We start from the raw sequence: 25,016 nt of genomic DNA, 5'->3' as shown, positions 1-25,016 counted from the left end.
TGGATATTGAAATATTAATAATTTTCATTGATTTAACTTCCTAAATATACATGTATACTCTTCATCGTAAGTTCAATTTCAAGATCATTTTCACATTATTATAAAATTATTTTTCTGGTTTTATTACTATTTTCACTAATTCATATTATTTATTCATACTATTATATTTTTAAAACTAATTCATATTACTTATTCATACTATTATATTTTTAAAACAAATGCTTACCCATCATCATAGCTGCTTTTAAAAGCAAGAATAAAGAAAATCTGTAAACAAATAAGTAACTTGCTGTACAATAAACAAATGACTGAGGCGTGAAGAATCTCTAGAGATCATTATTAGGGATTATGGACTACCTTGGCCAGCAATACACCTGACAACTTGTCAGAACAGTCTCTCATCCCAAAATTGAATCCTTCTCTTGAGAGCTCACTGATATGCATCAAGGTTGTGGCCAAAGTTCTGCTGACACTTAAAACCCTCTCTGTTTCATTTGTTGTTTTGAGATTTCATTTGTGTATCTGAGTGTTTTAAAAAAGTTTAAAACTGAGCTGAAGAGGAGAAATCGTCTGCACCTGTCTTATCTCCATGCTTTGAGTAATTTCTGCTCTAATTACTTTTTCGATCAAACTTGCTTTTCATTGACTTTGCTGACTTGTATTTGTTTATTTTTATTCACTACAGATTCAGATTTACCTAAAAGAATACTTACAATATTTTTTCCCTTTATTTTTTTTTATTTGGGGGGCAACAATCCAAACAAGGGGGTGATCTCTCAGAATGGTGGCATGCAGTAGTAAAATTTCTAAATATTTTGAAGTCCCAGTGACTTCTCAGTTCCTGAAATTCTTTAATGCATTCCAAATTCTACTATGTAGATATAACTTCCAGCATGTAATTAGTCTGGTTTAAATTATGCATAAGGTTAAATGTTTATTGACTCTCATTGTAGAGCTTCCGTGCTCTCCAGTGCCTGTCTGCATGAGAAAGTTTCTTTCAGGGATCTTTCTAAGGAGCACCTGCATTTCTGATCTCATCAATTTTGAGATGAGGGAGTTTATCAGTTTATTGGTATCTACATACAGATGTCTGTAGATACTTTGTGGGTGCTTTGTGGTGTTGCTTGTGCAGAGGATGCAGCATCTTTCCTTTCACAGCTGCTGCCGGTCAGTGCAGTGTAGGTCAGCAGTGAACACTGTGCTAAACTACAACATTTAGATCAGATTCTCTGCAAAGTGGGCAGGAAATTTTCTTTGTAATGCTCCTTGCCTTTTTTTTTTGGCTATTTTAATACATTGAGTGGTATTTCACCAAGTTCTTTTTGTACATTTACTGGTATGTTCTTCAATTTTATGCATTTGGACTTTGTTAGCATAAACTGAAGTTCAGCACAATCCTGAATAAGTATGATCTGTTGCACTGGGAAAGCTGTTTCCATCAAGTCTGTATGCTTTCTGTGGTTTTAAAGTCTTACAGAGAACAAACTGCATTCTCTTGGGCCATGTATGTTTATGCTGTGTTTAATAGTCATTATTTGGGCTTGGTTCAGAGTTCAGTGAAGCCTAATCCAGGAGCTGGATTTTGGATGGTCCTTGTGCATCCCTTCCAACTCAGGATGTTCTATGATGAGATTTGGCTCAGGTCCTTTGTGCCTATTTCTTAGGGGCTGATGCCTAAGATATACCAAAATATTTCCAACAACTAAATGAAATCAAATTAATGTCCTTTCACTGATTTGGAAAACAAATGCAGATTAATGCTATTGTTATTTCTCATTTAAAGCTGAAATACGAAAAATCTTACATTGGGAAGAGGTTGAGAAATTTCTCCTAAGCCTTTTGGAAACTAACAATGATGAAGTTCAAGTTGCTGCTTCCCAAGCCATTTCTGCCATGTGTGAGAACATAGACAGTAAATGTATTCTTGGACTCCAGGGTAAGTAAGGTGGGAAAGGATGAAATGTGAATTTGTGTTTTTTCTGATTATGAAGAGAATATTACAATTGTGCAGATTGCCATGGCTTATTTAAATGTTCATATATATAATTATTTCTTTCAAAGGGATTCCTCAGCTAGTACAGTTACTAAGCAGTGATAATGAAGAGGTAAAAGAAGCTGTAGTGACAGCATTAACTAATTTGACAACAGCCAGTCCTAGAAATATAAGGTGAGTCTGCAATAATTAAATTATTATTTTAAACACTTACCTGAAGTGATAATATTTTGATTTTTAAAGAATGCCTCATTTTGTTCTTATGCTACAAGGCAGGTCTGTTTGAATTTGACTGTAAGGCAATTTTTGGTGCTTATGAGTCACCTGGAATAGCTAGGTTCTCATCAGTTTTACAAGAGTTGTGCTGTCTCTACTAATGTTAGCGTCATCAAGGAAAGGTATGAAGCAGATGTAATGAAAGCAGAGCTGTAAATCATGTTTTGAAGAGAACATATGAGCAAAATATGCCTTATAATCTAAAGTATTTGATGTGGAGTTCTTATTTTAAATCCAAAATCATTGATATATTTTAAAACTTGATGGTTCATACAACCTTTTTGACTGATCTAAATCCATTCTTTGGGGGAGATGGATCTTCTGAATACTGGCATTGTTTTACTCTTCCTTTTTTAATTATTTCCCTAGTAACAGAGAATGCTTACAACATATTCTCTGAAAGAAAAGAAGTGTACCTTCAGAATCCAAAATTACTAACAAAGGTAACAATGGTTAGCTTACTATATATGCCAAAACAATTATATCAATTAAATTCTACTGTCAGCTGCAGCATTCTTTCATCCCAACTCTATTAGAAGTCCTGTTCAGAGAAGAGTAACAGAGCAGTGTGATATATATGAGCAATCACATGTAACTTACAAACCAAAAAATAAAAAAAATCCTTCAAAGTTTCTTGGAATATACTTAAAGAAGTTGTAAAAGAGTCACAGGCATTCTTTGAAGTGAAAAAGTAAAGTAACTCACAAAACAAATTGTTTCAATTTATTGATTCAGCTCTAATAGTCACTCGTATTCACTTAATGTTACCAGATGGAGCAATAATTTGACACAAGAGAATAATACTCTGTTCTCAGATTCACATAGTACATTTTTTTTTGTCTAATATTCTGCTGTCCTCATGTGCTGGACTCTTCAGTTGGTGTCAGTGGGAGTCACACACACATAAAACGAGCACAGTGCTGGAGTCCAGAGGTCAAACTTTCAGCTCCACTACAGCTGGTTTTCGTAGTGCAGCCCTTTGAGGTTTCACATTGTGAAAAAGGGATCTCTGGAGAGTTTTGAGTTGGTATAGCAGCTTATGCCAACTCATTCCATTTCTTTTGCTAAGGAGATAGTCAGGACATTGTTTAGCTCAACTGCTGGAACAATTCTCTGAGACCTCAGGCAGGGAAATAGCTGTCTCTGTTCCTCTGCATTATAATGAAGTCCGTATTTGTTTCTTGCTGGGCAGAGTCAGGAAATTGTAAAGGTGGCTTACATATACTTCTCTCTCCTCGCAATCCAGCTTCAAGTACAATATGGAAGAACCAGATAATCTAATCAGAGGTCTTCTGTGAAAATCAGGAAGCAATAATTTATATTAAATATGTATATTGGATGAATTCCATGTGACTATATAATTACTTCAAAGCTTCATTTCTAAATCAAAACCATTAATAAGTCACATAAGGGTCTGAGTGTGACTAGGATCTATAAATGAATATATAGTGTTGAACCCTTAGCTGATACAAATTGGTATAGTTCCAGCTCACTGACTGACTATCAGGCCCATATTTATTTTACATTCACATAATAGGAAAAAAAAATAGTTTGGAGAAAATTCATTCCATATTGAGTTACCATAATCATATTTCATGCTAGAATGTTTCAATTGTATGTCCTGTAGACCACTGAAAATAAGTGTATAAATAATGAAGATGCTGATGTGCTTTTATAATAATGTGACTTCGCTGTGTGATTATGTTGACAATATTCTGATCTCAAATGAAGCTGATGAGACTAGTGCCCTTTTGTCAGTTATGTATTAAATTCTTCTTATATAGAATATAAACTCCAAGAATATAAAATCAGAAAGGTAGTAGCAGCAGGTGGACCTTATGTGGCAAGAACAAAATGGGTCCAGTGATGGGGAAGACTATTTGCTTTAAGTGCTTTCACTTTTTACTGGCCAGTCAAATATTCAACCTTGTTGAATTCATATGCATGTGTTCTGCTGTATTTCATTTCATAAGCATTTTTCTATATTATGTTGATTGAAGGATGTGTACCTTGCCCTCTTATTTGGTACAGTATACGTTTGAGGATACAAAATGAACACAAGATGTTGCTATTTTTGCTGGAGATTTGTTGTTCTTATTAGGAGTATCAAAAAGTGCTACCAGCTTTTAATATAATACAGAAAAAAATTCAATTTAAAGCAATTGTTTAATTAAAACTCCCACCATAGGTAGCTTATAAAGCTAAAGTCTTCCATTGATTAATAGCACAAGAACAGCATAGGCAATGGGCAATACTACCCCCCACTAATGTATATTAACCTTGACCTTTAGGTGCTTCCCCACAGCAATGAAAGGCTGGTTCTATACCCCTACCCAATCAATCCTTTGTTCCTCAACTGAGACAGCTAATAACGGTGTCAAATGTGGTGGAGGTTTGGTAATTAGAACACCTGTTCATGATGAACGGGACAAGAGACCAGCTTGTCATTTGACACAAGTCCTCAAGCAACCACGATTTGGCAAAAATAAATAAATTAATTAATTACTCCACTTCCCTGTTTGTATTTTATCAAAAAATCTAGAGCAGAAGAGGACATGAGTCCCATACAAGTGGTTTGAAATTTCAGGTTTACTGGAGAACATGGATTTTCAATAGGATCTCTACCAGAACACATAGCAATTAATATCAATAACTTCTAAAATATTTCAGCATTTAAGTTTTTGCTGCAGAGCTGATGTTGTGTCCCACTTCAATAGCACATAGGAAAAAATACAGTGGTCAAATGCCTCCTTAGTTTACAGACTGACATGCTCAGAATATGTTTTTATAAGAATTTTACTATACGGACAGAGTTTTAATGCTGATCAATATTGATGACAAATCCTTGTTAATAATTAGGCTCAGTAAAAATAAAATTGCAAAGTATGTTGCAGTTTAATATCTCATGTGCTTATTCTAATGTCTTATGTTACTATGCATACATAGCTCTGAGGTCATCCTTGATAGATATGTCAGAATTTGTTTCTGTGGTCTGCTTCTGGACAAAAAGAGAATTATATTCAGCTGGGTATTTGCATCCGTCTTTTTATCATATTTTTTTAATCCGGAGCAATAACTTGCTTTATTGAAAGCAGTTATTTGGGCAGCAGAATGCCATCTAAAGAATCCCTGAAGCTCTCTGGTTTTGCTGTGTCCAGGCACCGGGCAGTGTGGGTGCAGTCACTCCAGTAACGGATGTGATGCACGAATGGAACAATTGCACACGAACAAAGAAACAGCAGCGTCATCTGTTGGGCAGGAACTTAAGTGATTCTGTGCCACACATCTAATCCTGGAACAAATGGCTTACCTCAGCCTCTGCCTATTTTTTCTCATTTAAATGATAATAAATTATTGTCGCTTTTCATGTATTTAGGATTAGATAATCATGTTAAATATAAATATGATATGAGAAGTAGCACACAGAAATAAGCTCTCACGTATACCAGTTAGTCAGACATGAATTTGACCAGCTCTTTCCTTCAGCATTGTCGTAGCACAAATGCCATTTCTAATAGCTGCCTTCATAAATCTGGCAATGTCTGAATTGTGGGCACCTAATGGATTTGCCACTAAAGGAAAACATATGCTCTGAAATTTAGAACTTCATGCTAGACATGAAAACTAATTTTTAACCTCAATAATATTTGTCCTCAATTGCTTATTTTAACATCAAAATTTATAGCATTCAGTTAGAATTTGATCTGGGGAAAGAAGGAAAAGGATGGTTTTTCTTCATCTGTACCAAGGGCTGCAGAAAGTTGTGGTACATGACAGACTTATGACAGAATATTTCTCCTGGGGTTTATAATAAGTGTCAGGTGACAAAATTCTGTTTTGTATCTGGATTCAAGATAGTAAAGTATCATCCCAAAATTTACAAAGTCAGCAAGCTTGATGTTATTTAATTTTCTAATTCTTAATTGAATGAGAGAACCTTTTTGAATTTGCAAAGGTTATATCCATATAGGCAGTTCCAGGCATTAGTGCAGTATCTGAATGTATGGTTTCTCAAATGTATCAAGATTATCAAGATTTGAGAGCAGTTTGGGATAGGAGGAGAGGTTGGGAACTCATAGGTTATGGACAGTGCCCAGTGAGAAGAAAGTGAGTTGTTCCCTTGACTTTAGTGGGTGTTTTATATCTATTATTCCAAACTGAAATTCATACGTGGATCTAATGACTCAAAATACATCCTCAGTCTGTTTCACCTGTAGTGAGACAGAGACAGCGTCTCACCTTTTTCAACTGAGATTTTTGGTACACAATAGATTTTTTTTATTGTTTATAAGACAAGTATGGCTGTTAAAGAATAAATTTGAAGAACATCCAGGTTTTTTTACATTCCAAATATTGTTATTAGGAAGTAGGGATTACTTCCATTAGGTAATAATATCACTAGGTAGTAATCTTCTCTATTAGAAAATGGGAAACTTAGTAATAGCTTTTCTATTTCAAGACTGTAAATTGAACCTAATTCACATAAATATTAAAGTGTCAATATTATGTAAGATAATACATTTGCATGAATATATGTGTTAATTTATGAGAACAGGAACACAAATTTAATAGCATTAAAAGGTGATGATCCACTGCAGGTTTTGTCTTTTTTTGTGGTTTTAGTTCTTTATGTCATAAGTTCGTTTTTCTGAAGGAGGAAATCAACAATAGAATGCTGACTGTATTGTGTAGCTGTAATATGTTTTAATACTGACCCCTAGTGACAGAATTCTATTTTTGAGCTAATGTGCTGCAAGGCAAAGGGATGTTTTTGAGTTTTTTGGGTTGTGCTGTTACTTTTTTACATTAGCATTCACGTCTATGTCCTGTAAAATATAGTTATGCCAGGCCACAAACAGATTCCTCTTTTTCTTTTCTCTTACTCTGTATCCATATTGTGGGAGGAACTATATTAAAAAAAAAAAACAACAGTCATTTTACCCACTAACTAAGAGCTCACAAGCTTTTCCCTGCAAGTTACATCTTGACTTCCATTGAAAACTGCAAAATGTTTGATGACAAATTTCTCCCTTGGCAGAAAAGCTGATTTAAGTCCTGTGCCTGGATGTCACTCAGAAACGGGTTCCCATTAAGACTTTAACATCAAATGAGTGATACACAACCCACATACATGGGTCTGGGCTTTGCTGGCAGTCAAAAACCTTTCATACAGCCAGCTGTTGTATTTTTGTCTTAGATTGGGAAGGTGTGGCTGCATGGCAAAGTCCTTCTGTAGGCTCAGACATGGTAACTGTTTTCTTCCCTGTAGACTTTCACCCCAAAAAAAAAAATTGTTATACATTCTCCTGGATGGTTTATTTTTTTGGTTGTTGTTTTTTTAGCTTTAGGGTTATATTCAAGACAAAGACCAAAATAGAACGTTTATCTCTATCTAACACAGATCTTATGTCACCACATCATAAAGTGCATGGAAACCTAAGTAGGTCTAAAATAGTTTCAGAGTGCAGAACACTTCTGATCTGGAATGATGATAACTACATAGAAATTTTACTCCTTGTAGATGCTGAAGAATCTTTTGGCCTGTTTGTACAACACTACTTTCAAAGCCTTGCAGTATGATCACTGTTTATCTTAGCTGTGGACAGCTGGAATTTCACTTAGAGCATATTTGTTGTCACCTGTAACTTCCCATGATGGATTTCTGTGGATCAGGTGAAAACTTTTTCTTCCTGGATGGAGACTTCTAAGCCTGGGAGAAAAAACTTTATTTTGTGTAGTGGCACAAGTACCATGATTACTCTTGAGTGTGTATCCTTGCAATGTCATTCAGTGATATGCACTGAGATAAATTATGCTTTTTATGAATTAAAAGTGGCAAGGGTTATTCTACATATGGTGCTTTTGCATGCACATTTTTTTTGTAGTAGATTTCTAAATTAAATTATTTAAGTATATATTTTAACTTACTTATAGTAAGTGAAGTTCTTTATTTGTTTATTTAAAGTGTGAAGTTGTTTATTTGAACTAAGGAAATTTTTCTGTAAGGAAATTTCAGGGTTATGACTGACCATGCAAGCTTAATTCTGTCCTGCTGTGAATTTAACCTGTGCACTGACTATGGCATGTTGGCCACTCAGACTGTCATCTGCTAAAAATAGGGTTTCACAAGTAACTTTAACATTTTGACATACAATCTTAGTAATTTTATCGTAACATAGTCAGATACATGTACTTTCTTAGAGATGTAATTTAAAGAGACAAAACTAAAAACATTAATTTCTGCACCCTAAATCATGGTAAGAGCTTGAGCTTGTAGCATGGCAAAACAGACAGCTGCCCTTTGAGATATATTCACAGTTGTCCAGAAAAGAGTTATCCAGAAGTGAAAGCTGAAGTTCACAATTCAAAGTATACTGTGTGTAGAGACTGACTTGGCACAGCTCTTTTATCCTTCCTCAGCTGGTGCTTCCAAAGAAGAACCACGGGATCTTTCAGGAGCAAAAAGGGTTTCTATTGTTGAATTTTAAGCCTTCCACATAGTAGTGAAAATATCAGAAATTCTTTACAAAGGTTGCAAATATTACTGTAACTGAAAGTCTCAGGCATCATGAACAGATAGTTCATTACCAATGCTCCTGTAATATTTTAAATTAGTTGTACTACAGTTTTAGACCTGAGATCTGTGTGACTTTGTCAGATGAGTACAATGATAGACAGTAGAAGATCTCTGTGAATTGCTAAATGACAGTCAGGTATTACAGTCTCTGCTAACCCAGACAGTTTAAGCTTTTATTATATCCAGACTGTGAGGTTTATTGAGCTTTGGTGTTGTTACAGTTTTAACAAGATACTTGTCATTAGAAAATAGGAATAGAGCCTTCAGTTCGTGAAATGGAAAATTAGCATGGTTTGTTCATATCATCAATATTTTTATTGGAGCACAAAGGGCCCCCAGACTGTAGATCAGAGTCTCTTGTGCAAGATTCCCTTACTCAGAATAAACATTCTGACATTAATCTCTCTTGTCTAGTGAAGAAAACGGAAGTAATATTAGTCTTTAAATAAAATACATGTGACTATTTACAACAGTCAATTGCTTTTGAAAATAATTAAATCACAAATTGAAATTTTTGATAAGTGCAGAAGATATTTATTGGATGTGATTATTCTGATGGCATAACAAGGCTAATGAAGAATACGAATACATTTAAGGAATAAAAAAGGAAGCTATTTCTTGACGCTTTTTAAAACTTCTGGTTATGATATTCTTTCTCAGACAGAAATTGCATAAGAGAGCTGGATCAAAAATGCCTTGTGTGAAAAAGAAGTCATACGATTTAACACAGATAGGGTTGATTTTAAAAAATGTGTGTAATTAGATGCATAATTCTTATGCATAATTTACATGCAATTATGTATGAAAATGAGCTATGCACAGGCATAAATGGCTAGCTAAGCACCTCACACACAATCACAGTAATTTTGCACAGAAATTAAACATGCAGTTGCAAACACATTTGAAAAAAATAAAGTCCAGTGAGGAGGAAAAATTTGAATTTTTTCTGAGCAGAAATTGTGTTAAATCCTCAGTCAGGAGAGGGGGAGTAAACAGCATAGAAGTGAATAAAAATATAATTGATTATAAAACAGTTTATGTTCAGTCATAGTAGAAGAAACAAAACCAAACTTTACCAATACTTTACAATTTTTATGAAGTGTCAATCTCACTAGTGTAAATTTAGTACAATTCTGAGTAAACAGTGGTGTCAAGCTGTACAGCTCTTCTCTCTCTCCCCTCCCCCGGAGGTTGTTTAAGTTGAGGGTTTTGAGGGTAATCTCAGTGTTTTCTGGCAGCTCTTTGAACGCTTTTACTTGCTTTCTCCCTTAGGCTAGACTTTCTCTTCAGGAAAAAAAGCTAGCTGGACCATTCCTGATGCTCTAAGTAAATAATCTGTTATTTTTCTTGCTGTGGCTAGAAGGTTTGGTCACAGAGCAGAGCTTTTATGGTCCTGTGATGCCAACTAAAAGGTGGTTCTTGCTGCAGAGTGCTTATAGTACTGAAAGTAAAATGAGGTATAAAAACCCCAAAGGATTTTCATCAAATTTTTACTGCTGATTGTTTTCACAGCATACTCCCAATATCTGAGCTTTCCTATCGCACCCCAGACAACTACAGCAACAAAATGCTCACTTCAGTGACATTCATACACATCTCCAAAATGTCTGTTAAAAAATGTTTGTATTGTGAAATTTTTGGTAATGATTTTGTCAACTTTTAATTTATTAAATTGACAGTTGCTGTCAACTTTTAATTTATTTTTGCAGTAAAAGCAATAAAGAAAATGTTTGTTTATCCTCAGTCTCTCAGCATTTATTCTTTGAGGCTTGTGTTAACTTTTAGAGAATATTCAAGAAAATCTCTTAAGATTACGATGTGTATTTAAAATGAATAAATTAAATATTTATTATATAACCTTTTAATATTTGTGTCCCCAATGACACCTGAAAAAATATTTTGGCTATTCTTGAATACAGTAATTTGAATCCAATTGTAATCAGAATTTTACTGTTTCACTAAAGAGCATGCTTAGGCTCCTTTGGGTACCTAAACTGTGTATACCCTGATTAAGGTAAATATCTAACCTTGTTAGGTTAGGCATTCTAAAGCTCATAATATGTGTTTATAATTAATAACATTTCAATTATTTTAACTTTAATTTAAACTCTGCAGTTCCTACAGCTGTCTTGTCTTTTTTTTCTTCCTGTTTGTAGTTCAGATATGCAGCTTCCACTTTTGAGGAAAAAAATGGTGATGTGGCAGATGCAACATCCTTTTTTTTTTTTTCTTGTTGTTGTCTTCGTTACTTTCCCTAACCTCTTTTCTCCTTGTTTAGGAAAGTATGTACTTTGAATATATACAAAACATGGAGGAAAAATCTTGTGATTTTTCCACATAAAAAAGTATATACTTCTTTTCAGCTAAACTCAGGCTTAATTCTTCCTTGAAGATGTAGCTCTGTAGTGAAGCACTGATAAATTGCACAGTCTCAGTAGGATGTGTCTGAAGGAGTGTGTTCTGGAGGCAGGGAGAGTCTAGTGCTGATCTGCATTAAGCAAAGACAGAGCTGGTAAAAACATTCTCTGGCTTTTCTTGGCTCGTAATAAGAAAATTACACAGTGCATGTCTTTGTCCAAGATAAAGAGAACAAGGACCTCCATACTTAGTGTTGTGGCATTTCAGCACCTTAAACTTAGCCATGTTCATTCTCTCAGCCCCCTTGTGAGGTCAGGTTCTGTGGCCCAGGGTGACAGTGCTATTTCTGTGTTCTCCAGAGGCCTGTGGAGTAGGAATGAGCTGAACTATGGATTCCCCATTCCTCTCTGTTACACAGTACTGGCCTCAGATGTTCATGCCCTCTTAAAAATATTCTCAAAGGTATTGGTTACCTTCAACTCTTGTTACCAGCCATTGTCACTTCGAACAAATTCTTTTTGCCTTGTGCTCAGATGTGCTACTTGATTAAACCATGTGCATGAAACTGGGATTCAAAACGAGTCTGCGCAGAAGGAGAACGCAGGATAGAAATAAATATGTATGATCTTCTAAATCAGTGGTTCTCAACCTTTTTGAAGTTGAGTGGCACTTGAGAAAATTGGCTGTGCTCTGTACCTTGCTGAGGTCAGCTCTGAGCTCATGAGGAGCCGTCACCTTGCTCTTTTGTTAAGTGCTTGTGTACTTGCTGGTTTTATGGAAATTACAGTAAATCTGCTTATGATGTGAGCTATGTCATTCAGTGCTGTGTATCATTCTGTAGCCAGTCTGTTAGGGACTATATGTTTACTAGGAACTCCTGTGGGAGAATATGTGTATTCTTGAGTGTACTATAGGAATAGTAAGTCCTGTACTTACTGCAGAAATATTGGATGTACTACACCTGTGAGATGCAGTGCTGCATTTTATAAGTAGTGAATCTGTCTCATAAATCCTGGAATTTCTGTATCCATTGTAAAGAAGCAACAGCTTGATTTTGGTTTTGTTTTTTTTTTCCTTCCTGGGTAAAGTGTGTGTGTGTGTGCACTGCATGGTGCAGTAAATCTGATAGCTCATGGACACACCTCACTGTGTGCAGCTGTGTGTGTGTGGTGGGTTTCACCCAAGCTGTGCCAGCAGGTACCTCATGGCATTGTTACACGTGCTGTTAATGTGATGTTTTCCAGCAAGCCTGTGATACATGTGGTGTACAGCTCATTCTTACATGTGCAATCAGTGTGTCCAGAATTTCCTCACATACAGCAGCCTGGGTAGAACTACAACAGTCCTAAAGCTGAAAATTTGGATAAAATTTTCATGGTCAAGATAAGACAGTATTAACCAAAGAAATATAGTGTCCTTACCTAAGTAAAAACCCCAAAACAACCAAGGAAAAAAAAGCCACCCAACAAATAAAACATTTTCAGCTCTTGATCTGGTCAAGTAGGAAAGGGGAAGGAGGACACAAAGGGAGATCCAGCTGCTTGAAGGAACAGAGAGGGGTGCAGTGTGGGACATCTGAAAACATGGGATTTACTACTGAATAGAAACCAAAATGCTTGCATTAAAGCTGCTGGTGCTCCAGGAGGGTTAATTAGGCAACACCAAACTGACCCTGTATCTCAATGCTGCACCTTCAGTCCCTGGATTGCTGCTTTTTTCCTGGTTTTCTGAACAAGTAACTGTTGTCTTCCTGCCAGATATTGTTAGATCCCTGCTCCAGCACTGCTTGTGAGCTGCCACTGCTTTGCACCCGAGGCAGAGATGAGAGTAACAAACCCCATTAGGTTTTGCTCGTTCATTCCAGGTATGCTCAGGAGCATCTGCATCCCCCTCTCTGACCATGTGGAGATACTTGCACTAAGATGAGTTCACAGTAAGACCTAGATCATGTTGCCCATGTGTTGGGATTATTTTCATAATTATTATTATTAGTGGCACAGGTTGGCATGTATTCTACTTTCTGTCCCGTTTGCATAAATCTGTGACTGTCAGCATTCCTCAAGGGTTTTTTGTTTTTATCAATGCCAACAGTCTTTTTTATGTGATACTTCTAATCTTGGTTTATTTTGTATCCATTAAAGTTATCCAAATATTAGTCAAAATTTGGTAAGGTACTATTAAAGTAAAGGATTTTCACATACAGATGTCTTTTATGACTGTGTTCACAGAAATTCTGCAGAACTTATAAAAAGTGTAAACTATTTTTTGAAGATTTTTTAATGGTTTTGATGTAGACAACACGTACTAATAGAGGGTATAAAAACCAGTTGCAGTGAACACTCGACTTGCCATCTGTGCATTCCCATTGCTAACAATATTGCCAACTTTTGTTTAACAAACAGATTAGCCTTAAGTAAAATTATACATCCTCTAATAGTACAGCTCCTTACACCTTCTGCTGTCTCGTGCTCAAAGTTGCTATTTCATTAATAATGCTTCTTCAGCTATTTTTTCCCTTGACTGTTCTCTAACCTAAATCTATGAGGTTCTCCTTAGAAAAAAATCCCAACCATCTTCCACAATATTATTTGAAATAACATTAACATATATTGAAATAACAATAAAATAATAGATTATTTTGCACATCTATCTTAGGACTTGTCCACAGGAGCATTTATTTGTTCCAGCACTGCTGAGGGGCAGCCCCCTCAGCCATGGATGCAATATCATCTGGTAACAGAGGGAATGTGTAAACTGGATCTGCTGTTGATAGATTAGATGATCTTGATACTCTGTTCACTATAATCCTCGTTAGTGGTGCTAGAATGATTATGGGAAGAGGTGCTAAAAGGAGCATTTGCAGGAACTAAAGATACAGAAATTCTACACCTTTGAAAAGATGCAGGATTTAATTGAACTTGTTTAATACCTCAGAAAGAATCCATGTCCCTGTAAGTTAAAGAATCCAGAAGTTTGTGACTTGGTTTATCTGTGGTTGTGCCTCTTGAACTTCTCACTGTGAGTCATATCGAAATCACACAAACACACACATATATATACAGATGCCTACATATGTATATGTGTAAACCTTGAACTGTAATACTAGTTTAATTGGTAAAAACAGCATGGTAAGAAGAAAAAATGGTCCTACAATAACAAATATTCTTTCTCCTTTTTCATTTTGCCAGTGTTGTGGCTGAGGCTGAAGGAATTGTGCCATTAATGAAAACCTTGAATGCCCAGAGAGATGGAGCCGTTTCCAATGCCATTGCAGTGCTCACAAATCTGTCCCTGCAGGAGCCATCCCGTGTCAGTATCCAGAGCCACGGCATCATGAGTGCCCTTGTGGGGCCGCTGCGCTCAACCAACAGCCAGGTGCAGAGCAGAGCAGCCTTTGCTGTGGCTGCCTTTGGCTGTGATGCTGGTGCTCGAGCTGAGGTAAAACTGAGGTTGTGTTTATTGATGATGTTTCTAGATCTGAGGTGGGAGTTATATTAACCAGGAATCTGTTGCGTCTGACCTAGAAGTCCTGAGCTTTCTACTTAGTTACTTATTTTTGTGATACTTGTTCTGCTAAATATAGCTCAGTTTTTTAGGAGATTTTGGAAAGGGTTTTCTTTAACTTGAATTTTTCACGACTGTGTTTACTCGCACCAAATTAATGCTTTGCAGCTTTTCAGTGATTTCAGTGAGCTTTAACCAGGGCTGTATCTTGATCTGTATATTTTGGAGCATTAAACATCAAGGTTTCTTTCAGCTGCAACTGTCAGCTCAACTTTGAAGATGGGAAGTTCAGTCCCCTTTACTCTCCTTCAGTGTTCTGTTGCCCATTTTCAAGGCCTGAACAGCAATGTCTGACCTTGATTAATGAGATACTGGATGTGCATGGAGTAAATGTATTTCAGACAAAACTCAAAATATAATTAATCCTTTGATCAGTGACATCCAGCAAGTTGAACTCTTTGCTGTTTATGAATTGGTCATAGTATTTTCTTCTCATAAATAAGAACGATGCTATGTGCATTCATAAATCATAAGCTAGGGTTTTCTCATGGGTCAAGACTATTAATTAGGACATGAATAAGGGGCATAGATAATTAATCTACCTCTTTCAGTGTCCTTAAAATGTCTTTCTCTTCGAAAATCCAAATGAGCAATATTTCCTCCAGCATGTATAGGAAAGATACTGTAGCACACAAGAGAATAGGATGTTAATAAGATTGTCATACATACAATACAAATTCAAATGTATTGTGATGTAAATTAGTTGCTAGGAGGCACCAGAACACAGCAAAAGCTGTGTGAGTCTCTGTGGCACTCTTGGGTTGCATAGTCTCTTTAGGTTCCACACTGCAGCCCTAATAACTGAAAAGCAGGGCAGAGCCAGAAGGGACGACTGCCTTGTACCACTTAAAAGCTCCAGCCTATGCAGACTTCACAGAACACAGAATCCCCATAAATTACCTTTTTTCAGCCCAATTTAGCTTTTCTACAAAGCTTGAATGTTTTGGGAGGTGAATTTCACAGGCTGTGCTTGCTGGAATAGATGAAATATGTAAGTGGCAATGTTTTCACTTTTTTAATAGTTAAGAAATGTAGGCGGGCTGGGACCACTCGTTGAATTGCTGCGTTCTAAGAATGAAGAAGTCAGAAGAAATGCCTGTTGGGCTGTTATGGTCTGTGGCAGTGATGGACTAACTGCTGTTGAACTGTGCAGGCTAGGGTGAGTAGAAATAATATCAAAAGTCAAAAGAAAATGTTTGATGAGAGAATTCAATTTAAGTCAATCTTTGCATATTTATAGCAGAATAACAAAGCTTTCTGATAAGCTGAAACTACTTTAGCACCACAGATGTTAGAGATGAAATGGTATTGATTTTAAGGAACAGAATCTTCTGACAAAATATAAGCCTGTTGAGAGAACTGTCTAGAATTATAAAACATTTATTGTTTCTGTGACTGAATTAGGCTTTATATTGAAGATAACTTATATCAGTCAATATTAAGGACTACAGTGCCCCATACATTTGAAAGTGAAATAAAGGTTTCAGACTAAGTTTAATATACAGTAAATTGTACTTACTACACACAGGCTAGATTTTATTTAAAAGCTCTGGTTAACTGCAGCTGTGCTGAAGTGTCATGGAAACGTGGCTCAGTTTTATCCTTTCTTAGGAAGTCCCAGGTCCATATATTAATATCTGAATTACAAAAGCTGGTTTAGGTTATAAGAATTATGACACAGGACTCCTCAGACAAGGTGAATATTTAGTTACTGTTAAATTATAATATTTGTAATTGCCCTGCTCCCTCTGCTGGGCACTTCTCTGATGACTGCACAGATACTTTAAATCCATCTAGGAGGGAATTTCAGAGACTCTCAGAAATTCAGATCAGGAGGAGACCCCAAAGATGATATTATCCATCTATGCTAGTGTAAGACTGAATAAGGTACACTGAAATATTTTGGCTTGGGTAAATATGGGTAAATACTGATCCAGCTGAGGTTTGACAACTTTCTGAGTTAACCTGTTTCCGTGCTGGAATACCCTTACATTTGGAAGAGGTTTCTCAGTTTTAAATATCCCTTAAAACAAATCATGTTATCCTGCATCTAGTGAGATTGAATAACCACTTTTTATAGCAATTTGAGTTTAACTCACTGAATTTTCTCATTTTTCATGTCCCTCTTGTTTCTTTTTCATGACAAAGTAAAAATGTTAGACAAGTTTTGTTTGTATCATTGCATCACACATCTCTGAATTTCTCTAATTTTTTATGCCATTTTGAAGTACCATCTCCCAGCCTGGATGAGGTACTTCAGGTGAGGTCATACCACCATCAAATACAGCTCAGTAATTATTTTCTCTATCCTGCATATGTCGCTGCTCTTATTTAATCCCCTTTTTTGACAGTATCCAAGCAGGACTCCAATTTTTGTGTCCTTCAAGTTTGACAGCATATTATTGATAATAATACATTAAGCATAGTTTTTCAACTAGTCAGGCACTAGTTCATGTTATTTTCATGTAGATCATATTTCCCTGACCTGCTCATGAGTATCCAAGTAAGAATAAGTGAAAAGACTTATAAAAGTCAAAACATATCTCAAATTCAGCTCATATCTCACATCTACTTCTTCTGCCTATATGTTGAGTCAATTACCCTATTGCAGCAAGGATTAGATTGACTTTTCATGATTGATTCTTGACAAATACGTAATGGCTATTTCTCATCTCTTCTTGCTTGCCTACTGATGGTTTAATAATTTGATATGGTGTTCTTTGGACACTGAAATTTGGCTGAATGATCTCTATTATAATTTCCTTGTTCATAGTTTTTTCAAAACTAGATAGTATCTTTGCCCTTCTCCACTCCCCAGCCATCTAGCCTAGAATTTTCCAATACAATTATAAAGAGTTCCAATGTTGCTTTTGCAAATTCATAGAGTATATGAGGTAAGTGTCCTCAGGGACTGCTGGCCATGTCTCCTCAAACTTATCCTAGACATTTTAAGACTATTGTTTCTATCTCCTTGTTAATATTACTGCCAGGCATCTGCTTGAAACCTTCCTATAAAAAGTGAAGCAAAAAAGGTATCAGACTCTTCAGTCTTTTTGTGCCATCTGTTATGAGTTTTCTTCCCACACTGAGTAATAGACGTTCATTTTCCTCTCTTGTAGCATGTGAAACATTTATTTTTGTTTCAGTCCCTGAATAGTTGTGTCTCACTTTGCCTGTTCATCTTTCAGGTTTGTCCCTTACTTTTTCTATTTTGTTAGAAGTGGCATTCATTTCTATTTCATTCCTGGCTTTTTTTTTTTTTTTTTTGCTTTTCAACTCTTCGTGGAATTTTTGGTGTAGTTGTTTTATTTATCTGGTTTTGGGTTATCTTCCATATGAGGATAATTGTGCCTGTAATGTAATTTGATTTAGACCCTGCTGTACACATTTTACTTGCCTTTCTTTTTTTCATTTTCCCCTTTAAATTGTTCCCTGTGTTACTTACTGATTATCTGCAATATGCTGTAGATATACAGCCTGAACTGCTCTTCCACTATCTTCTCCCACTTCTCTCTTCTGTAAGAAAAGGACGTTATTTGCCTTGCCTGAAACACTTCCTCTCTGAAATTCATCTGAATTCATCCCTTCAGAAGTCTACATTGTAGATGTCCACAGCTGAGGCTCCCTGTGTAGTTCACAGAAATATATATATGTATATTGTGTATATATAAAATTGATTTCTTGGGACATGAAGAATATCTGTATGTGTGCATAGTCACACACAGATATTTGAATATGTACTCTTACACACATGAGAATATACAATCCTTTTTTCCTGGTGTTTTTTTTTTTCATTCCTGAACAGTCTTAGAACTGCAGTATGCAATGTTTTCCTGATTCAGTTTCCTTTATTTTCTTAGTGATGTTTTCCTAAATTTTTCAGGTCAAAACTTGTCAGTTTGTGGCTTTCAGGACCAGAAAAAACTCCGGAAATTAATTCCTGTCCTCCCATGTCCCCAAGTTACTATTTGTTTCTATATCTATGCTGCAAAAATCTGCCATTCTGGTGGTGTTGATACAACTCCTTTTGTTTCCATGCTTGTTCATGTTTAGCAAATATCTGCCAGTTGTGCTCCCCCAAACACAGTAACAGTGCTAGGCCAGAAGGATTCACACATTGCATAATGCACAACTGAATCTGCAAATTGCCTTGCAGCTGAAAAGAGAGTGAGAGAGGTTTCCTGGACTGTATCATGTGGTCGGCTCTGATCATTATTCCTTTTGTATGTTTTTTCTTCCAAGTTCTCTACAGTGCTCTATAACATCCTTCTAGATAAAAGGTTGTGGCATCCTGTCTGCATTTCTTTAGGTAGCCTTTAACTACCTAAAAGAATTGCTTTTGCTTTTGAGCACTGCTTTTGCTTTTGAGCACTGGTTTCTTTCCCTAGAGAAGGAATTTTGTGCAGCACAGCCACTCCTTGCTGGCCCAGAGAGCACAGGATCAGCACTTGGAAGTGAATCTATCTTGGCCTTGGTAATGCTGAAAACTAATGCTGAGCTGTATAATAACATTTAATTAGTATCTAATTATTAATTAGCTTTTGTATTTTATTTATCAGTGCTTTAGACATCCTAGAAGAAATTAATCTGTCAACAAAGCATAAAAATAAGTTTAGTGAAGCTGCTCTGGAAAAGCTACTTGATAATAATCTTTCCCAAAAGTACAGCCGGATGGGATATTTATCATCAAGTAATATCATTACTAATGGATTCTATGATTGTGGTCAGGTAAGCTATTCTAAACAAATTACTCTATTTAGAAAGAGTAACATTTTCCTCTTAATTTAGAAAGAGTACTGTAGCAACAGCCATATTCTGGCTACAGAAAGTACTTTGTTTTCTTGTCCTGAAGTTTCACAGCTGTTATACAGATCTCTTTTGATTATCTTTCTTAATGGATGAAATCATCTTCATGGTATTCTCTAGTTGTGATCTTCCCAATCCTATCTGAGCTGTTCAGACCCTTCCACATCCTTTCTCAAGCTTCAGTTCTTCTGGTCTCTTTCCCTGCACTATACTTACTGCTAACTTGACATTATACGGCCTATGGACATTTTGTTTGTTAATTTTTACATAAGGAAGCAAAGAGTTCATATTTTCACCTCAGTCATGACCCTTTCTCTCACAAAAGAAGTGTTTGTGTATAAAGACTGACTCCAGTATCACTTATTAGTGCTGTGCTCAATTTAAATCTGAGAAGGACTTTTCAAAATACTCAGATAAATTAGAAATACCAGTCTTACTGACAATCAGTGAAATACCTACTCCTAAAGCACTTGGTTGCTTTTGAAAATTCCATCCTCTGTTGTAAAGCCTTCAGAGGCAGGAATATTTCCTTATTCTGGAACTGTTTGGAATGCTTCAAACCAATAATTACAAGCTAAAATATTTATAAACAATCTTTTCTAAGAAAAATTGATTAAGGAAATGCAAATTGAGAGGAAAATAATTTCAGATATTTTTAATAGCTTTGTAAGTTCTTACACAGTCTTTGGTTTAGGATTAGGAATTTTAAATTACTGTTTAGGTATCTTTTAAATAGATTTTTTTTCTCTACATCTTTAACTGAACAGAAAACCTTATAGTGTATGCTAATTTTCTTGTAGATAAAACATGGAGGGAAATTTTTGTCTTTGGAAGAACTAAGCAAGCAAGAGCTTACTGACCGTCGGGCAATAATCTTCATCAATGCTAAACCCCAAGAAGTGTGAGTCATGTTAGATCTTCTAGTATTTGTTGTAATAGCTCATCTTTTTAATGGTTTGCATTGTTTCCAGTACAAACTTCTATCTAGATCTATCTATCTATCTATCTATCTATCTATCTATCTATCATCTATCTAATCTATCCACATACACACATATATAAATAGAGACATCTATTTTATTCCCAGCACAGTGCTTTTATGTCCTAGGAAGCAAAACATTCATATTTTATAAAATAAGAATTTGGAAAATAGCTTATCCAGTAGAGTTGCTTTATTTATCTTAGCCTTGAAGACTCATTCATTTAACACTCTTTGATTCCTGATGATGGGACACCGAGTGTTTTATTAGTTATAACAAAGCTTGTCATCTGCTGCAATAATTATGTCATCTGAGCTGAATGTCAACATTCGACAATGAAAGCTATGATTTGACAGTCCTCTTGTACAGACAAATGCATGGAATTTTAAGCACATCATTCCAAGGGGTGGGGCAAAGCCAAGCATTAAGCTCTCAGGCTTGATAAAGAACCTGTGTCCATTTCTTCTCTGTTTAAGTTGAAGCCAGCCTAACAAATCTTCTTAGATTTGAATGCCGGAAATTGGTATTGGGCTTGTTTAACTGGGAGCCATTTCCTGTAAACAGTCTCACAGATCAAAGATTGCTCTACCAACATTTTGCAAGTCAAAAAACTTCTTCTCTGTCAACACATCACATATTTGGGTTACAGTATCATTAGCTTCCCTTTTAAGCTTGTATATGACACCATAAAGATGTCTGGGAATATCTGTGACAAATTAGACTTCCATGCTCTTTGTTGATCCCTTGAGCTGTCTCTAACTATCGGGTCTTCAGCTTCTTGCTTTTGAACAGTTACTCCCCAGTTACTATTGTATTCATCACTGGGCATTCTCAGAAGAAAAAAAGAGTTCTAGCACAGGAACTGGTAGGGCTTATTGGCAGAGCTTTAAACCAGCCTGAAAGGGTGAACGAGATAAAGCCAGGTTGGCCAGTGATGAGTGACTGGGGTGTCAGAACTTGAGGAAAGGAGCGTCAACAGGACCCCTCCATTTGCCTCAGGAGGTGTGAGCTGCAATGACCACACCTGAAATGTGTCCACACTAATGCACCCAGCAAGAGGGACAAACAAGGGCAATCCAGGCTTTGGCCCAGTCCCAGAGAATTGGCATGGCTGGCAGAAATGAAACCTGGTGGGATGGGTCCTGTGCCTGGAGTGCCCTGTTGGATGGTTACAGGCTCTTCAGGAGGGACAGGCAGGGCAGCAGAGGTGCAGGGGTGGCACTGTCTGGAATAGAGGGGCAGAATGTATGGAGCTCAATGGCACAATTGAGAGCCTCTGGATGAGAATCAAGGGACAAACTGCAGATGCCATCGTGGGAGTCCACTACAGAACTCCTGGACAGGACAATGATGAATTATTCTTTGAGGAACTAAGGGACTCTTCCAAGTTAACTTCTCTTGTCTCTATAGGAGACTTCAACTTGCCAGAAATTAACTGGGAACATCACACAGCTGGTACAACCCAGGCCAGAAGATTTCTAAAAGTCTGGATGACAACTTTATGGAACAGGCTTGGAAAGATGCCTCCTTGATCTACTCCTTGTCAAGAGGGTGGATCTTGTAAGCAAGTGGAGATTGGAAGCCATTTTGGCCACAGTGACCATGAAGAGATTGAGTTTAAAATCTCTGTTAACAGAAAGAAAAATGCAAAAACCTTGATTCTGGACCTGAGGAGAGCAGACCTCAGACTGCTCAGGGAATTAGTGAGTAGAATCCCCTGGGAAAAAAGTTTTTTGCAGATGCTGGCATCCAGCAGTGTTGGTCACTTTTTAAACATCACCTCCTAAGAGCACAACAGCAGGCAATTCCCAAATGTCAGAAGTCAGGCATATAAGGCAGAAGGTCATCTCAGCAGAAAAGGATTATTCTCTTAAAAATAAGGCAAAAAAAGAAGGTGTATGCTCAGTGGAAGCAAGGTCAGGTGACGTGGGAAAAACAGAGCGCTGCAGGCCACTGTGGGGAGAAAATTCATGTGGCCAAAGTTTGGCTGGAGTTGAAGCCAGCCAGAACTGTGGGGGACAAGAAAAAGAGTTTTTCCAAATATATTAATGGCAACAGGCAGTGTAAAAGCAACATTGTCCCATTACAGGATGAGGATGGTCTCCTCACAAACAGGGACAGAGACAAGGCAGAGGTGTTTAACACATTCTCTGCCTCTGTCTTCAACAAGGATGATGGACCAAGGGTGCCCTGAGCTGGAGAACCATGACTGCAAGAATGATCAATTCCCAGTCAACCCTGAAATTGTGCAGGATCTGCTGGTCCAGCTGCATCCCTACAAATCTACTGGGCCTGGTGGAATTCATTCAGGAATCCTCAAAGAGCTGGATGATGTTGTTGTACAACCTCTCTTGATGATTTTTGAACAGTCTTGGGAATACAGAGAGGTCTCAGCTGTCTGGAAGCTGGTGAATGTCCTGATTTTCAAGCAGTGCATAAAGACTACAGGCCTGTTAGTATCACTTCACCAGTGCCTGGTAAAGTTATGGAGAAGTTTATTCTGGGAGGTATTGAAAAACACCTTAAAGACAACACAGTCATTGGTCACAGCCAGCACAACTTCATGAGAGTAAAGTCTTGCTTATCCAACCTGATTTCCTTTTGTACAAGGTAACTCAAGGGGGGCCAGTTGATGTAATGACATTTCTGGATTTCAGTAAAGCTTTCAATGCTGTTTCTCACAGTGTCCTTCTGCACAAGATGTCCAGCTCACAGCTGGATAAACACACCATGTGATGGGTGAGCAGCCGGCTCACGGGTCAGGCACAAAGGGTTACAGAGAATCAGAGAATGGAGTGACATCAGACTGGGGACCTGTCACTACTGGGGTTCCACAGGGCTCCATCCTCAGCCCTGTGCTCTTCAACAGCTTCATCAATGACTTGGACCCAGGACTGGAAGGGACACTAAGCAAGTTCACAGACCATACAAAAGTGGCAGGAGCTGTTCACTCCCTCGAAGGCAGAAAGGCCCTGCAGAGACCTCAACAAATCAAAGGGCTGGGCAATCACCGACCATTGAAGCTCAACATGGGAAGGTGCTGGATTCTGCACCTGGGGTGGGGCAATCCTGGATGTACAGACAGCCTGGGGAATGAGATACTGGAGAGCAGTGCCATGGAACGTGGGGGCCCTGGTCCATGGCAAATTGAACATGAGCCATCAGTGCCCTGGCAGCCAGGAGGGCCAACCCTGTCCTGGGGGACATCAGGGACAGCAGGGCCAGCAGGGCAAGGGAGGGGATTGTCCTGCTCTGCTCTGCACTGGGGCTGCCTCACCTCGAGTACTCGGGGCAGTTTTGGGTGCCACAGTGTAAGAAAAGTATTAAATTGTTAGAGAGTGTCCAAAGGAGGGTCACAAGGATGGTGAAGGGCCTTGAGGGGAAGACATGTGAGAAGTAGCTGAGGTCACTTGGTCTGTTGAGCCTGGAGGAGACTGAGGGGAGACCTCATGGCAATCTACAATTTCCTCATGAGGAGAAGAGGAGGGTCAGGCACTGATCTCTCCTCTGTGGTGAGCAGTGACAGAGCCCAAGGGAATGGCCTGAGGTTGTGTCAGGGGAGGTTTAGGTTGGAGATTAGGAAACGGTTCTTCCCCCAGAGGGTGGTTGAGCACTGGAACAGCTCCCCAGGGAAGTGATCACAGCACCAAGCCTGACAGAGTTCAAGAGGGATTTGGACAGTGCTCTCAGGCACATGACATGACTCTTGGGGTAGGTTCTGTGCAGAGCCAGGAGTTAGATATGATGATCTTGGTGGGTCCCTTCCAACTCAGCATATTCTGTATTTCTGTGATTCTATACTTCATTTTTGATCCCTGAATTAATGTCTGGTTTATTAATAGTTATGTTATTTCTTTCACTTATATACCACCTATGAATATATTTATTGTCCATTAAAATCCAAACTCCATTTTCATAGATTCACATGCAAATATTAACTCTGCAAACATATGCAAAAATAACTTATTCTGTTTCAGTACTGTAGTAGAAAAGACACAAGAAGTATCACCGTCTGTTTCAGGAAGAAGCAGCAGAGAAAAATCAAGGTACAGTTCTCAGATTTACTAGCTGTCAATGTTGTGTTATTGCTGTAACACTAAAAATAGAAGTCTGAGAAAATAGTGACAATTTCTGAATGGAGTATGAATACCTAAACACAATGTTAAATATATTTTTGGAGTCTTTCTTTCACCTCCTGTTTGCAGTAACATTCCTTTGCCTATCTTAGTGATTATTCTTCCTCTCTTCCCATGCTGTATTTGAACAGCTCACACTTATTTGCTCTTTTTTTTTTCCCTTCATTATCCCTTGGAAGCAGTGAAATACTGTTATTTTACAGCTTGACAACCAAGACATAAGGAAATGACAGTAGAAGTTCCTTCTCAGTTTAGAACCTAAACCCATAAAATGTTCCTACAGTGCCTACATGCCTCCTTATTTCTAGATTAAATCTCTTCCTGTG

At 37.4% G+C, this 25,016-nt stretch overlaps 1 protein-coding gene and 1 long non-coding RNA gene across 8 annotated transcripts in view; one reads left to right on the top strand and one right to left on the bottom strand.

The window, feature by feature from the left end:
• Positions 1-25,016, top strand: part of ARMC3 (armadillo repeat containing 3) — a 63,090-nt gene that overhangs the window by 28,798 nt on the left and 9,276 nt on the right. For all 7 annotated transcript variants that reach the window (XM_064408169.1, XM_064408152.1, XM_064408160.1 and 4 more), the window contains 7 exons: positions 1,784-1,936; positions 2,062-2,167; positions 14,393-14,642; positions 15,791-15,927; positions 19,328-19,496; positions 20,375-20,475; positions 24,532-24,600. In XM_064408169.1, coding sequence (XP_064264239.1) covers positions 1,784-1,936; positions 2,062-2,167; positions 14,393-14,642; positions 15,791-15,927; positions 19,328-19,496; positions 20,375-20,475; positions 24,532-24,600 — 985 coding nt within the window. The remainder of the gene's footprint in view (positions 1-1,783; positions 1,937-2,061; positions 2,168-14,392; positions 14,643-15,790; positions 15,928-19,327; positions 19,497-20,374; positions 20,476-24,531; positions 24,601-25,016) is intronic.
• Positions 3,011-5,530, bottom strand: LOC135293745 (uncharacterized). The gene is made up of 3 exons (XR_010355851.1): positions 5,351-5,530; positions 5,212-5,267; positions 3,011-3,561 (listed from the first exon to the last, which is right to left on the bottom strand). It is a non-coding gene; the product is annotated as an uncharacterized LOC135293745 (long non-coding RNA).

Source organism: Passer domesticus, chromosome 1 (assembly GCF_036417665.1).
Source record: "Passer domesticus isolate bPasDom1 chromosome 1, bPasDom1.hap1, whole genome shotgun sequence".
Classification (NCBI taxonomy): domain Eukaryota; kingdom Metazoa; phylum Chordata; class Aves; order Passeriformes; family Passeridae; genus Passer; species Passer domesticus.
Note: the sequence above shows the minus strand (reverse complement) of the source record. Positions and strands in the feature narration are given on the sequence as shown.